The following is a 16876-nucleotide window of genomic DNA, read 5'->3' on the forward strand; positions in this document are numbered from 1 at the left end:
ACAGAAAAAAGAAGGTCTGAGTACAAAGGTGGTGGCTTCATAACAGGGGAAGAATCACAGGGGAAGTGTAGTATCCAGGGTTATCCTGAGAAACAACCAGAAGGAAAGATACACACACACACATGCACACACCTGCACATACACAGAGACATACACACATGCACAGACACACACATACACACACACATACACTCAGACACACACACATACACATACACACATACACAGACATACAGACATGCACAGACACACAGACCTACACACACATACACGGACACACACAGACATACACATACAGAGACACACACACACAGACATACACACATATACACACAGACACACATACACATACACACAGAGACACACACAGACACACAGACATACACACATGTACACAGACATCATACACACATGTACACAGACACACACAAACACACACAGACACAGGCAAACACATATACACACACGGACATATAAAAACACAGAAACACACACACAGACATACACATATACACACAGAGAGACACATACACACAGAGACACATGCAAACACACACACACGGATATACAAATACACACACATGGATATACAAATACACACACACAAAGATATACAGAGACACACACACAGGCATACACCCACTCATATACACATATGGATAATACACACACACAAAGAGAGACACACAGACACAGAAAGACACATATACACACAGAGACACACATGCATACACAGACACACATATATACACATAGAGACGCACACACGGATATACAAACACACACACAGACACACATAAACATAAACACATACACAGACACACATGGACACACACATACATACACACACAGAGACACACACATACACACATACACAAACACAAACACACCCACAGAAATACAAACACACACACAAACACATATTAACACACACACATAGATATAAAAACACACATACACAAACACACACACATATACAAACACCTACTGAAACAGCTACACATAAACACACATGAACACACACGGGTATACACACACACACACAAAACACACAGCTATACAAACACACACACGGATATACAAATATACATATACAAAAACACACATACACAAATACACACATACACACATGCATATACACTCATAAACACACACACATCACACATATATACAAACGCATGCATATACAAATATACCCAGATTTACACACACACATAAACATATTACACATATAAACACAAAGACACATATATACAGTGTCCCTCATGGGGTAGAGCTCTGTAGGACCTCTCATGGATACCAGAGTCCACCAACGTTCAAGTCCCTGATACAAAATGATGTAGTATTTGCATATAACCTATGCACATCCTCCTGTATGCTTTAAATTGTCATTATAATTACTTACAATACCTAATATGATGTAAATGCTATGTAAATACTGTGTTTTTTAGGAAATAATGACAAGACAAAGTCTTGAAGTGTTCCATACAGACATTTTATTTCTAAATATTTTAATCCAACAAGGCTGGTTGAATCCAGGGATGTGGAGTCCATGGATATGGCAGGCTGACTGTATGTGACTATATATATCTGAAGAGAGAGCTTTTAAGGAACTGGCTCACACAATTGTGCTGGCATGTGGAAAAGCTGCAGGGCAGGCAGGGCAGACTGGAGGCCCAGGGAAGAGCTGGTGTTGCAGCTTGAGTCTGAAGGCTGTTGGGAAGCAGATTTCTTCTTCCTTAGAGGACCTCAACCTTTTTCTGTTGAAGTCGTCCACTGATTGGATGAGGCCCACCCACACTGTGGAGGGTCTCTGCTTTCCTGAAAGTTGATGGATCTAACCTTAACCTCATCGACAAAATGCCTTCACAGCATCTAGACTGGCATTTGACCAAGCAACAGGCCATGTGGCCCAGCCAAGTTGACATAAAATTAACCATCACAGGAAGGAAGGAAGTGAATCATTCAAGCAAGATTTTGCACTTTTTCTTGGAAAGTCGTTATCAGTATAGTTTCATTTCTTGGGAATGAGTGAGGACCCCTGCTGCTGGAGGAGGTGGCCCTGGGGGCCCCAGCCATGCCGTGAGTCTGTGCAGTCCTTCAGTCCACGCACTCCTGGGGTTGCAAGTCCATGCTGACAGGCAGGAAGGAAGGTGCTGGCCAGTCCCATGGCACTCCGCCCTCCCAGAGCACGTCAGGGAAATAGCCGTGAAATGTGGGTGAGCTTTAAAATAAAAGTCAGATCATGTGAGCCACTGACGTTTCCCATTTTGTGAAGACTGGAAGCCAAGTCAGTAGCCTAAACAGCCCGTGAGCTGGCCGGGTCGCTCCCCACCTCCTAGTCCACTCCAGGCACACGGGCCTGGGTGCACATCCTTAGACCCCTCTCACGGCTGTCCCCTCCTCCTGGAACCTCTTCCCTCTCCACCTTCCAGCTGGGCAGGCACATCAGCTTCTCAATGAGGCTCCAGCCCATCATGCCCTTTCCAACCTGCCCAGCACCCTGACCCACCTCTTCCTCTGCAGGAGCTGTCTGTCCCGTTTCCCACATGACCGGGTTAACTGATGCATGATATTTCTCACTGTTGAAAATGTCTACTTGTATAAATTGAAGGGCTATAAGTGCGGTTACGTTACACAGAAACAGTGCTTAGTGGTGAAGTCTGGACTTGAGTGTAACCATTGCCCAAATAGTGTATATTGTACTCAATTGGCAATTTTCTCATCCCCCACCTCCCTCCCACCTTCCTACCCCTCTGTGTCTCCAGAGTCTTTGATTCCACTCTGTACCTCCATGTGTACACATTTTTTAGCTCACACTTATGAGTGAGAATATGCAGTGTTTGACTTCTTGGTTTTGAGTTGTTTCAGTTAAGATAACGACCTCCAGTTCCACCCCTACTGTTGCAAACAACATGATTTCCTTCTTTTTATGGCTGAGGAGTCTTTCCTTATCCAATCATTAGTTAACGGACACTTAGGCTGATTCCATATCTTTGCTATTGTGAATAGTCCTGCAATAAACATACAAGTTTAGGTATCTTTTTGATACAGTGATGTTCTTTGGGTGGATACCCAGTAACTAGATCAAATATTGTTCTATTTTAGTTCTTTGAGAAACCTATTACCTTTTATTTTCCATTCCACAATATCTGTTTCACAGGAGCAGGCGTTTTTGTCTTGTTTGGTTGACTTACGTATCCCAAGCAACCAGAATCCTGGTGCATAGTAGACACTAAGTATTTGTTAAATAAATGAATAATTTTCCAGTATGGCATGAGGCTTGGCATTGAGGTCACCCCTAAATCCCTCACCAACAACATTTATGTTTTCTTTCTCCAGCCCAATGTGATTTGGGAAGACCAGGGGTCCTTTTCCATTTTCAATTTTTCTCTGGAGGCCTCCACACACAAATACCATAACGGTATTTATACATCTATTTTAAATGATCTTACTTTAAATATAGAACACAAGTCTTCTATGAAAAATTTGAATTTAATATTTTAAAGGCTTTTTTCTCTTTCTCAATACTAAGAATATACTTAGAGAAAAATGTACTTCATTTTTATCAAATAAAAATAAACCCTTTTATATAGACTCATGCATGTATAAACACTGTTAGTCTTCCAGCATGCAGTCCAATGCTATTTACATTTTCCAAGGATGAAATTTTATTGTTTGGTCTTTCTGCTTAGCACATGTTCAACAAAAACAAACAAACAAAGCAGATACTTAAATCTCAGGCTGGGAAAAAGTAGATAAGATTTACCTATTTTCAGAATAACAACTTAACATTGCAAATGTAGCCAGACTTTTGGGACAGGCATAGGCATAGACAAAACTATTGATTTTCTAATATTAAATTATCTTGTTGTCTTTACCTCCTTCTCATTACTAAGATGACTTATTCTGAAAACTCAAGCTTGAAAATGTTGATGCTTTCTCCCAGAAGAAAGGGTCTTGTTTGCAGTGGGTTGGTGTGTGTTGTGGGCACCTGGATGGACCACGCAATGACTCAGAGAAAAGTGTGGAGTCTAAGAGTGAACAAGAAAGAGGCACTCTGAAAACAACAACAACAACAAAAACTTCCAGCTTGGAGAATTGGGGAAGGGATGAACCCATAAAGCAGGAAAACTTCTCTGACTGGAAGTTGATGCCGGAAGTGAGTATTACAACTTTCAGAGGCGACTATGTACACATTCTGCCTCCGTGCCCTTGTTTGGAAAAGTATACCAAATTCAGGCGTTTTGAGCTGCTAGCAGCTTCTCTTCCTCTTCTGTGATAAGCCCGTTGGCTTTCCTTTGTCCTGGCCAGTCCCTTAGGAATAGTGAGTTAGGGGAAAAGATCGATAGTTAGCCATTTTACGTTTTCTTATTTTATAGTCCTCATAAAAACAGCAGGAGCCAGTCTGTTTGTGGGCGTTTGCTCTAAGGCCAGCAGTGGTCTCACGGTTCCCACGCATGTCAATCTGAATCCCCACAACTACTTCCGCGTTCTCCCCACTGCGCATCAGCAGGAAGCTCAGAACAGAAAGTGACTTCCAAGAGCAGCTGGGATGTGGCAGATCTAGAATTTAAGGCCAGGTCTGTTCTGACTGCCAGAACCACGCCTTTTTTTTTTTTTTTTTTTTTTTTTTTTTTGAGACGGAGTCTCGCTCTGTCGCCCAGGCTGGAGTGCAGTGGCCGGATGTCAGCTCACTGCAAGCTCCGCCTCCCAGGTTTACGCCATTCTCCTGCCTCAGCCTCCTGAGTAGCTGGGACTACAGGCGCCCGCCACCTCGCCCGGCTAGTTTTTTGTATTTTTTAGTAGAGACGGGGTTTCACCGTGTTAGCCAGGATGGTCTCGATCTCCTGACCTCGTGATCCGCCCGTCTCGGCCTCCCAAAGTGCTGGGATTACAGGCTTGAGCCACCGCGCCCGGCCTTTTTTTTTTCTTTCTTTCTTTCTTTTCCTGCTGAGTACCTGCTGCACGCAAGGGACCACTGAAGGCATTTCCATACACATAATCTTAGTCATCCTCATGACAACGCTAAGAGGAGACATGGCTATTGTTTCCATGCTTCCATTTTAAAGATGGAAAATGAAGTTTGGCAAAAGTCTATATTTTGTCCAGGGGAATTGTGGAATAGGAAAGGGGTAAAGGCAAGATTTGAACCTGGGCAATGAGTCTCTAGAATAAAGGCTCTTGTCTTTGTTTCTGTGTACCTCTGACCAGCTCAGGTTTTTCTTCCCTGGGAAACATTTATAAAATAAGATCATATCTATGGACACAGTAACACTTTTTACAAATTTAAAATTGGAGATCTTTCAAGTCACATTATTCTGCTAGTTTAGTAATCTAAAACTAAACTAAATTAATAACGTGGCTGAGAATATTCTTTACTATTTGGAAATTCATAAACATGCTTCTATATAATCCATGGATCAAAGAGAATATTAAAACTGAAATTTAAAACCATTTAGAAACATATGAAAAAGGAATATTTTATTTTAAAACCTATGGAATCCCCAAAAACTCAACTCAGGAAAAAACTCTGTATTGGCAGAAATGCCTTCGCTATTAAAGAAGAAAGACTAAAAATAAAGGAGCTAAATACATATGATAAAAATTTAAAAACAAAACATGAAAGTGTGAAGAGAGAATGTATTGCTAAAACTAACATGTAAAATAAGGGAAAGTACAAATAAATATGCAGACTGATATTCTGAAACCAGAAGTGGCTGAAGAGGCCTGAATCACAGGGCTGTGAGAAGGTCACCTTGCCTGGGTACAGCGGACAGCAGCTCAGGCTCCACCCTGGAAACCCGGGTTTTAACCCTCACCTTTCCAAACCCAATAGAGAAGCTACAATAAATCCAAATCTGCTGTGATATGAAAGAAAATAATTAAAATCTTGCATGGCTATGCTTTTCTCAGTTTGGAATAGTATGCATCAGCGTGGGGCTATAGACTCCTGGAAGAACCTGTATATTGAATACCACGCTGGCTTTTGTAAATAGAATTCTATATACATGCTCTAAGGGTTAACTATTCCTGGGAATCTGTGCCATATCTAGTTCTAAAGTGCACATCCCTTTCTCCTTCTTCAATCTAGTTTATCTGTTGAAAAGTTGAAATTTTCGCTAATTTTATTTTCTTCAGCCTTATACCATACTTAGTGACTACTTTCCGGGTCAGTTCACCTAGATATGACACGTCTGAGACTTAAGTGGTTAGTTAGATTGAACTGCTAGGAGTGTTTGTGGTCCCTGCTGTTACCTTATTTAATTCATGGCAAAGGTGTGGAGGGGAGTATTCATTTACAACCAAAAAGGACTGGCAACTACAGTCAGTCACAGTGAATTGCTGGAATTACAAATGGTTCCCAACTTATGATGGTTCATCTGAAAGATTTTTTGACTTTATGATGGTGTGAAAATGATAGGTATTCAGTAGAAACCGTTCTTTAAGTACCCATCTGTATTAGTCTGTTTTCATGATGCTGATAAAGATATACCTGAGACTGGGCAATTTACAAAAGAAGAGGTTTAATGGACTCACGGTTCCACGTGGCTGGGGAGGCCTCACAATCATGGCAGAAGGTGAAAGGCACATCTCACATAGTGGCAGACAAGAGAATTGTTACAGCTAAGCAAAGGGGTTTCCCCTTATTACTACCACGAGAACAGTATGGGGGAAACTGTCTTCATGATTCAATTATCTCCCACTGGGTCGCTCCCACAACATGAGGGAATTATGGGGGCTACAATTCAAGATGAGACTTGGGTGGGGACACAGCCAAACCATATCACCATCCAACCATTGTTTTTCACTTTCAGGACACTATTCAGTAAGTTGCATGAGATATCGAACACTTTATTATAAAATAGGCTTTGCGGTTTTGCCTAACCGTAGTGTTCTGAGCACATTTAAGGCAGGCTAGGCTAAGCCCTGATGTTGGTTAGGTTAGGTGTATTAAGTGCATTTTGACTTAGGATATTTTCAGCTTATGATGTGTCTGCCCTAAATTGAGGAGCGTCTGTATTCTTAAAGGTTTTGGCCAGGCTTAAAGAGCTTAACTTATACCATTGACCAGTAAGGTATATATGAGAAACGCATGCCTTTACATAATGAATGAGTTTCTGATAAACTATGGAAATCTTTACTGTCAATGAAATCAAGTTATAAATGGAGGAATAATTTTCAGTGTTCACGGGAGTATCTTAGCAAGTCACGGATTTACCTCCATGTATTGATCTCTCTACTGAAAACTTGTTTATATGAGATTTGCCTAAATCAGATTTCAAAAACATAAGATCAGATTTCACCAGTATTTTACGGTTACTGAAGTAAAATAGTTTGACTGAAAACAGATGGGATAGAGTTTCATGGCATATATTACTAACTCCGTTATAAAATAAAGATATTTAACTTGTAAACTTGCTTTTATATGGGGAGAGCATTTTAACTGATGCCCCTACAAAATGATCTTGCTTTAAGAAATACAGAAATCTGTGAATACTGAATATAAACATCCTGCTTTAGAGAATAAAGCACACACGCTGTATATATGTATATATACACATATATATGATATAAAGCACACTATGTATATGTGTGTGTGTGTGTGACATCTAGCTGCTTTTCATCAGTTTTATAATCCATGTGTGCGAAATCTATAAAATGAGCCTAAATCCTAGCTATTAAAGCTGCCTCTGAGGGCTTCTACGAGTAGTGATGGAAGTGAATTAATTGGGTCCTTCGAGTGCAGTCACGCTGAACACAGTCATGGAGAGATATACACAGCAGTCAATGGGAAGGTGGTAGCATGGGCAGCTGGCTTCCTCTTTCTAGGTGGACCCCAATCCTAAGTGGCCATGTGAATGGGCTCATGTTCAGTTCTGGGCAGTAAATGGGCAGAGGCACCTGGGCTGAATTCGGGCTCTTCAGGGGTTTTGCTCGTTCTGTGATCACTCATGGGTCGTTGTGCTTACTATATTCCCAAAATAATAAAATTACCAAGTTTACCTGTCTCGGGGGAAGAGGGTTAGAAAAGCTTAACCAAGGTAGTTAAAAAAACAGAAGAGGGTTTCACTCCAGCCTATCACCAGATGACATTTACAGAAACAAGTGGACTTCGGGAATTTGTAGTAAGCATCGTTTGTTGTTGATTCTTAAAAAAAAAAAAAAATTAGTGAACGTTTCACCCAAAAAGGGTGATTCTAACACTGATATGTTGAAAACCTAGGAAATCAGTCTCTTCACCAGTACAATCTGATCTGAAAGATGGATCAGATAACCCTAGTCTGTAGACTTATAAAATGCCATTTGTTAGACTCCAAAAGTTAGACAGAAGGCAATGAAATGTGATCAATAGGGACATCTTACAGCTCTAAGATAATATGATCAGAACTTCCTGCACACTGTGAGACTCTACCATAGTAACCCATTTCATTCTTCATTGAAAGTATGGATAATGCTAACAGGTTGGGATATTTTAAGTCCCCAGGAATCTTAAACCCTGTTTACCACTCCTAACTTGACGAATTTCCCCATAAACAATGCCACTGCTTCTGGGTAACTCCAGAAACAAGAAAAAGATATTTAGAGGAGACAGTGATTTCAATTCAGGAGACTTGCAAGGGTTAGCTTGCATGCTGTACTCATTGGCTATAGTTGGAAACAATAAAACCCTTATCAATTACTACTTAAATGTATCTTTCACCATTAGCAAAATCATGCCGGTGCCAAGAAGCTCTGGAGCCGGGGAGGAGATCCTCCTTTGTTGACCTTGCCTTTGTTGATGATGGCAATATTAGTGCAGCATGTAAAACGCAAAGTTATTAAACCCTAGTTTCTGAGCCAAATAAAATGAATATGGCAACGAGATTGTGGAAGACATGCTGCTTTTCTGAACTTCCCCTTCCTTTAACTCCCAGGCAGAGTTATTGCCGGGGGTCTCTGGCTCACCAATCAGTCCTATAGATAACAAACACAGCTGAAAAAACAAGGTCACTCATCTTTTGGCTTCTGTGAGTTATTTTTCTCATAAGGGTTCATTCAAAAGATTTAATATACAAATTTCTACTTACATCTCCCAGTTGGCTGCTCTTGCAGATGCTAGGTAGACTGTGTGTGTGCCAGCAACCAGGCCTGACTCAGTCTAGACCAGAGCCTTCTGTAACTTACAGTCCTTGAGAAACCATGGTGCTTCTTGAAGCATCAGCAGCTGAGAAGGCCTGATCCCTGCATCAAACTTCCTGTCTCCTTTTTCCATTCTGCACTTGAATAAGAGAAGCTCAGGGCCAAAAAGCATTGTCTCCTCATTAAGAACTGTGCAAAAGTCAAGGTCTGATGTCAGAACACTTCGCTCATGTGAATGAACTCTGCCTAGCTTTGTGCCCCAAAATGCCAGTCCAATTCTGGTCTAGACCAGAACAAACTCACAGTGCTCACTTGTGCCTCAGGCCATGCCTTAGATCCTTTGCTTTTCTCCCTTCCCTTCTCCTTCTCTTCCCTTTCCTTCCTCTCCCCTCCCTTTCCTCTCCCCTCCCCTCTCCCTTCCCTTCCTCCTTCCCCCTTCCCCCTCCCCATTCCCCATTCCCTTCCCTTCCCTTCCTCCTTTTTCTCTCTCTTTCTCTTTCCTTCTTTCCTTCTTTCTCTCGTTCTCTCTTTCTTTATCTTTTCTTTCCTTTCTTTCTCTGTAAAGAGAAAGGAATCAGTTCTCCAATTCTCTGGATTAAATGAGCCATTTTAATCTTTACGTCTGAGACAAATCTGGAAGAGCCAACAACATTTCTTTCTCCTGTAACTGCATCAAACCCCTGGTATACATGTCAAGGTCTATTATAAAAATTGGGTTATCAACATTTAAAATGTTTGCAAGACAAAGATTCCAGAGTAACAGATGAAGAGCTACTTATTTCAAGCAACAGGAACAATACACAGATCAACAATCGCATAGTAATTCGTATGGGCACTGAAGTAGTATCATGGTGAGACAAACTCAGTGGCAATTTTGGCGACCCTTGAGAGACTTGTATACCCATTTGTACAAAAGCTGTCCATAGAAATCAGGGCATACCATCCTTTATAATCTCAGCCCCCAGCCAAACCTTTTTATCCCGAATGTCTCTTTATGACCACTTTCTATTTAAAAGCTTTAAACTGGACTTTAGTTCTCTTTAAGAAGTATTTTCTTTTAGGCTTATTATTCTTATTGAGATATAATTATCTCACACTGCTTTTATTTAATTCTTAAAACACAATCTCAAACACAATTTATATATTTGACTTGTAAAAGTTTGGTGAAAGCGTTGATTATTGAAGCAGAACTCATGATTGTGTCCTAACTTGTATCTGTTTTTGAGAACTGAAAACTGTTTCAGCACTCTACAAATGCCAATGGATTTCTACAGTGACTTGATATTTTTTAATGGCAACATCTTTGAAATCTACTTCTGTGTCATAACACAGCAGTGTTATATAATAGAGTTAATATTCACATGGTTATCCTAAGAACTTAGTATTGATTATATAATCTCAGCAATACTTTTTAACACTAGTATCTTCATGGCTACATACAGCCATTATGCAGAGCTTATTTTCAGGAGATAATTAACGTTTTTCTTTTGATTAGTGAAAATCTCCACTTGGGTCTTACTTTAATCACGAAACACGTTTCTCTCATTGAAAAGAAGCCTTAAAAAAAAAAAAAAAAGAAACACACACAACCTCTTTCTCCGATAGAATGGATTCTTAACACCTATTCAAAATATTGCTTTAACCATTTGCATATCATCAAAAATACTCTAATTAGAAACTAATTTTAATTAAAATTTAAAAATTAGAACTAATTCTAATTTAAAAATTAAAAACTATTCTGTTTATTAAATAATAATATAACCTATACTGGTTTTTACTTGCTTTATAATATAAAGTGATAACACAACTGCAACTTGTTTTACAATTAATTGGTTGGAATTAATACAAATAATTTAATGGAGTGAAGGATAAAAGACTACAAGTTGCTGGCCGGGCGCGGTGGCTCAAGCCTGTAATCCCAGCACTTTGGGAGGCCGAGACGGGCGGATCACAAGGTCAGGAGATCGAGACCATCCTGGCTAACACGGTGAAACCCCGTCTCTACTAAAAATATACAAAACTAGCCGGGCGAGGTGGCGGCGCCTGTAGTCCCAGCTACTTGGGAGGCTGAGGCAGGAGAATGGCGTGAACCCGGGAGGCGGAGCTTGCAGTGAGCTGAGATCCGGCCACTGCACTCCAGCCTGGGTGACAGAGCGAGACTCCGTCTCAAAAAAAAAAAAAGAAAAAAAAAGACTACAAGTTGGGTTCAGATTATACTGCTTGGGTGATGGGTGCACCAAAATCTCACAGATCACCACTATAGAACTTACTCATGTAACCCCCACCTGTTTCCCAAAATCCTATGGAAATAAAAAATAAAAAAAATAATAAAAACAATTTAATTGAAACTGAAGATCTAGGAATAGTGGTGGTAGCTAAAGGAGTTGCTTTTATCATCTTGGTCTGTTTTCAAGGCTGTCCCATATAAAGTATTGACTTTAATAATATTTTTAAAACCAGAATTATAATGGCCTTTTATTTTAGGTTTGACTATAACAACACTGTAAGAAGCTATCCCTTACTTTTGTCAAGATGTGTTAACATCAATAGTAACGGAAATTTGTAATCAGCTGGCCCTCAGGTGACAGGAAAGCCGGCAATTATTGAGTGCCTGTTGTGTGTTGGCTTTCATTAAAGGTTATGAGTAGTTGGAGAGGCAGTCTCCCTGATGTCAAGCTGTTTAAAATGGAGTAGTCAATGCAAATTACATGTGCATTAACTTTCTTAACAAGAGACTTAACCCAACATGTTGATATGTGCAGAAAAAATACATAAGTTCCAGGAGTCTAGACAACAAAGCTGTGATGAATTAGGGATGAGAAAAATTGAAGGAGGTTTCCTGGAAATACAAGCTAACAACTAGAGTGAGGGACTGAGGGGGTGGTGGGTCAGGAGGATGTGAATAAATGTCTGGAAGCTGAACTCCATTTTAATGACACCAGGTAGTAAATAAAGTATCCTATTAGAATGGAGAGAGTTTGTGTGATATGACACATCACGCCTGAATGACATTTACATTAATTTAGTAGCCATTAAATGGAAAAAGTCCAACATGTAAAACTCACATGATTTTATTGAGCTTGGGAACAACAGACACTTGCTTGTGATTTATTTTGCTATGCATTTTAAATAAGTTACAAAAATTAAAATCACGGTAAAGAGAACATGCATTTTGGAAGACATATGTGTAAGTAGATGAGTTTAACATTTAGTTTTCTTTGTTTTTATATATTCATACAGAAAGGTTATTATTTAAAAAAGGAAATAGGGTTTTCAAGAATCAATGATGTGAAATTTACAACTGTAAGCACTAACGTCCACAGTTGTAAAATAAAATCAGTTAAGACACAGACTTGCACGTTTACCAAAAAGTTCATAAAATATTAACCATGTTAGTTACAAACCTAACTCTTAGGTTATTAAAATGGGTGCATGGTTAAATTACCATGAAGAAATTTCATACTTTTTAAAGGAAAACCTCATTTAAAAATTTCTTAGGCTCTACTTAGACGCATGTTTTTAAGAACATAAAATCCAAATTAAGTAACAATCAGGCAGGTATTATTTCCTCTGTAGATAAATATTAGGCATAAATACTAAAAGTAATATAGAATTAACTTGATTTAAAAATAACAACATATACAAGAATGTTTGGAGAATTGAAATGTACTTATGGTTGTATAGCTCCACTAATTTAAAGTTTCATTAGCAATACGAAACTCTTGATCATTTTCCTTGGTAAAAGGCAGAGACAAATGTTTTATATTCTTTTAAAGTGATGGTCATCATTATTTTGGCACCTGGTGTTAACTACCCTCTTAGTATTCTTTTAGTTTTTTTTTTCTTTGCAACGTGGGCTTGGAATTTCCTCAGCTGAAAGTAAGGAAAATGGTTTATTTTACCGAGCGCACTGCAACATTGTGCATTTCTGCCATCGCTCTTCCTCTTCTCCTAATAATGACAGTATGCTTACATTGTGTTACAGTCTAATAACCTTTTGTCATGTAACTATATTGCAGCCTTTATGGGAACTGTCAGAATGCAGTGTTCCCTCAGTTATGGGCCGGTGCCTTTATTCACAAAAGGTTTGGAGTAACAAAAGTGTAGTGTCACAGCCCTCTCCTCTTTCTGATATGTCAGTAAAGAAACTCAAAGGGAAGGAAAGGAATCCGCAATCAGCGCGTTCTCCAGGCGCGCAGCACCTGAGCACGGGTGAGTGACAGAGCCTGTATGTCTGCGCCTTTGTCAGTAAAGTCTTCAACTAAGCAAAGTTCACGAAGGAAAGAAAGTGACTGAATGCCTCTGAGACTTACAGTAACAAACGTGGACACCAGTATGAAGGAGGGAGATCATGTATGAAAATCTCAGAGCGAATCAGTAAACCCCTCCTTAAGTTGTTTTCTTTTCCGTTGTTATGCTTTGTGATTTTTAATTTGTCCAGGAAAACGTCCCTTCCAGCAAGCACTTGGAGAAAAGGACGAAAGGTAAACAGGAGGTTGATTCTGGGAAAGGGTTAATGAAAATTTTAAAGGTTGCCTCCTGATTTAATAAGGAATCCCAGGACAAATACTTGGTGTTTCCCACCCTGTCTCCTGCGCCCGCAAGGGGGCTTATAGGCAAGTTAAATTTATATTTTCTTGGAACTGAAAAATAGTTTTAATAACTCCAAGATGCAAATAAAGAAACTTAAATGACAAGGAGAAACAACTTTGCGTGTAAAGAAATGAACAATAAACACTTGAGGAGAAACTCGTCTTCCCTAAACGTGTGGGCAGCCCCCAGACCCTTGCTGCCTGGGCCAGCCGCGACGGCACAAACTCCAGACTCGCAGCAAAGTAACCGGAGTGGAATCTGCACGGCCGGAGAAGCGTCAAGCCGGGAGGCTGCCGGCAGCCTGGCTCAATCATTTTACTTTTTTTCTTTGCCGAAAAAATTCAGAAACAAGGGCAGCGCCCCTAAGGTAAGAGTCACTGGAATCATTTTCTTCTTCCACAAATATAGGGATTCTGACCTAGTGAGTGCCAAGGCTGTTGCCCCTTACACGCGACGCTCAGAATGCATCCGGCAATCGCGGAGACGTCTGTGGACTTTACTGGGGGAGGGGAGCCCCAGGATGTCCCTCGCATCCCAACTGCTCAGCTTGGTGCAAATACAAAAGTGTTAGTTTCCATTGTGGGGAGTTTGGATGGGAGTCGGGGAAAGCATTGACTAGTGAGGAATCTGGATCACGCTTCAAAATAAAAATACATATGAAACTGGATAGAAAGAAGAAAACGTGGCGGGCGAGAAATGGCCCCGGGACCTGGCACACACCGGGAGCCCAGGGTCCTGGGTCAGCCCAGTTGCTGCACCGTAGCGCACGCCCGTTTGGCCCTTCGTGAAAGCTGGGCTTTGGCGCGTGTGCTCCACTCCGGGGAAGGTGACCTCGTCCAGACAGTCCGGACAGCCCGTGCCACCGTGGGACAGAAGAGCCACCGTCCCTCCTCCGATCCAGCGCGCCACGGTGGCCCCGCCGCGCGTGCCTGCCCCAACGCGGACACCTGCGCATCTGTGTGCGCTCTTGCGCTCCAACTTCCCCAAACTTCTGGCGGCTCCTAGTTCTGAGCGCCCATTGGGCGGCTCATTTCCCTTCAGTGGCAACTGCCTGGATTCATGGGTAGGGAAGGGGATGGGGGTGTCCAAGAAAGCCGCAGATGGCAAGGCTGTCTCAGGGTTTGGGACAATGATCTCTCAGTCTTGCTCATTTTGGCCACAGTTTGCCCTTTCCGTTCTCTAACCCCAACCAACGCAAACTGGGCTTGTGCACACGAAGTTGGTTTTAAAGTGAGTATCCGAAAGGGAGTCCTGGAGAAGAACCGTATTGCAAACCCTACTTTATGGGAAACACTGTGAGTTGATTTAAACTCCAAGCAAAGGTCCGAGTTGGAACTCTCTCCCGGGAGCTCTGACTAAGCACAGCTGGGTTGGAGCTGCTGACCCGCCACCAGGAGGATTCCCTGGCTCGGGCAACTGGCAGGCCGACGTGGCTCGCCCAGCAACGCACAGCTGGAGCAGCTGCAGGACTCAGGATTTAGATTCTGGAACACTGGACCCAGATGTGACAAGGCCGGGCAGAGACGCAGCGGTTACTCCATCCGCCCTCCCCGGCCCCGGGTGCAGGCGGCGCGCAGAGGCTCACTCGGGTGCGGGAGCCTGGCGCAGGGGCCGAGTCCCTCGGGGCGCGCTACGTGGGCGCGGAAGGCGGCGGCGGCAGCGGCGGCGTGGGGAGCGCCTGCTCCGCCAGTGGGCGTCTTCTGCCGCCGCCGCCACCACCGCCTCCACGGGTAGCGGCACTGCGGCGCTTTTCTCCGCTGCTTTCGAGCAGCCGCCGAGGCTCAGCCGCCGAAGCGCGCACACACCACGCCACGCCTGCAAGGAGGGTCTCCGCCGTCCCTCTCCCCGGCCCGGGAGCACGCCGATTGTGCGCGCCTGAGGGTAGCCAGGCGCCGTCGCCGGGGCCTGGCCCCCGGCCCCGGGTCCTCCCGCAGCTCAAGCCGAGCACAATGTGACGACTAGACTGGGAGGGAAGCCGAATACCAGAGAGAAGGACCAGGCAGCGGTTCGGGCGGCCGGCAAGGGTGGGCAGGTCCTGCGGGGGCGGAGCCCACCGAACCCCGGCCCGCCGCGCCCCTCCCGCCCGCGGCCTGCCCCCTCCGCGGCTCGGGGAGGAACCATGGCCAGCCCCGAGGAGCCTCTTGCTCCCCGCCCCCAGGGTCCCCCGCCAGCGGCCGGGGACGAGCCGGGCTGCGGCCCCGGCAAACTCCGCCCGGAACCCCGGCGCAGCGCGGCCGGCGGGGGGAGCGCAGCGGGCCCGGGCCTGGCCCCCGAGTGGCCTGGCCACGGCCGGGCCGAGCGCGCCGCGCCCCCGCGCCCGCCCCCCTCCTCCGCAGGCCGCGCCAGCCCAGCTGGGGGCCCCGGCGCCCTCTCTGCGCGCGGCGGCGGCTGCGGCTGGGTCGCGGCCCGCGCTCCCTTGGCGCTCGCCTTCTCCTCCCGGGTCCCCTCCTCCTCTCCATCTTCCTTTTACTTCTGGCCGCCGCCCCCCCCGCCCCCTCCCTCTTTTCTCCCCTCCTCATCTGCCTTTCACCTCCCCGTGCGTCTCCCAGGAAGGGAGGGCGCAGCGGCGGCGGCGGCGGGAGGAGGCGGCGATGCTGGCGGAGGAGGAGGAGGACGACAAGAGGCAGCTCCCTTGAGCGTCCCCACCAGCAGTAGTCACCGCGGCGGCGGTGGCAGCGGCGGCGGGCGGCGGCGGCTCTTCCTCTCGCCTGCGCTCCAGGGCTTGCTGCTCCCAGCCCGTGCAGGGCCCCGGCCGCCGCCGCCGCCCCGGCTCCCACTCGGCCAGGCCGCCTGCCGCGCGGGCTCCCCCGGCTTCCCAGGCGTCGGCCCAGGCGGCGGCGGCCGAACTCCGCGGCGTCCCCAGGGCGCCGGCTTCGCCTTCGCCGCCGCGGCCGCGCTGCTTTTCGGCTCCGACATGGAAGATGGACCTTCTAATAATGCGAGCTGCTTCCGAAGGCTGACTGAGTGCTTCCTGAGCCCCAGTAAGTGGCCTGCTCCCCGTTCCCCGTTGGTGGGGCGGCTCCTCATCCCCTAGGGGGCAGGTGGGGGGCTTGGACTACTGGGTGGGAAGCGGGTGTCGAGCGAGGTGCCCGTGCCTGGGCGTGGAGCACCCAGCGGGCTTCTCTGGAGGGGAGGAGTCGGTGCCCCTGGTGAAGCGCGG

General features: G+C 44.6%; 1 protein-coding gene across 1 annotated transcript in view; it reads left to right on the top strand.

Moving 5' to 3' along the window:
• The first annotated feature begins 16232 nt into the window (after positions 1 to 16232).
• PDE10A (phosphodiesterase 10A) overlaps positions 16233 to 16876 on the top strand; it is a 347007-nt gene continuing 346363 nt past the window's right edge. Inside the window, exon 1 of the mRNA XM_033234261.1 lies at positions 16233 to 16697. Coding sequence (XP_033090152.1) covers positions 16631 to 16697 — 67 coding nt within the window. The 5' untranslated portion in view covers positions 16233 to 16630. The remainder of the gene's footprint in view (positions 16698 to 16876) is intronic.

Source organism: Trachypithecus francoisi, unplaced genomic scaffold (genome assembly GCF_009764315.1).
Source record: "Trachypithecus francoisi isolate TF-2019V2 unplaced genomic scaffold, Tfra_2.0 Lachesis_group15, whole genome shotgun sequence".
NCBI lineage: Eukaryota > Metazoa > Chordata > Mammalia > Primates > Cercopithecidae > Trachypithecus > Trachypithecus francoisi.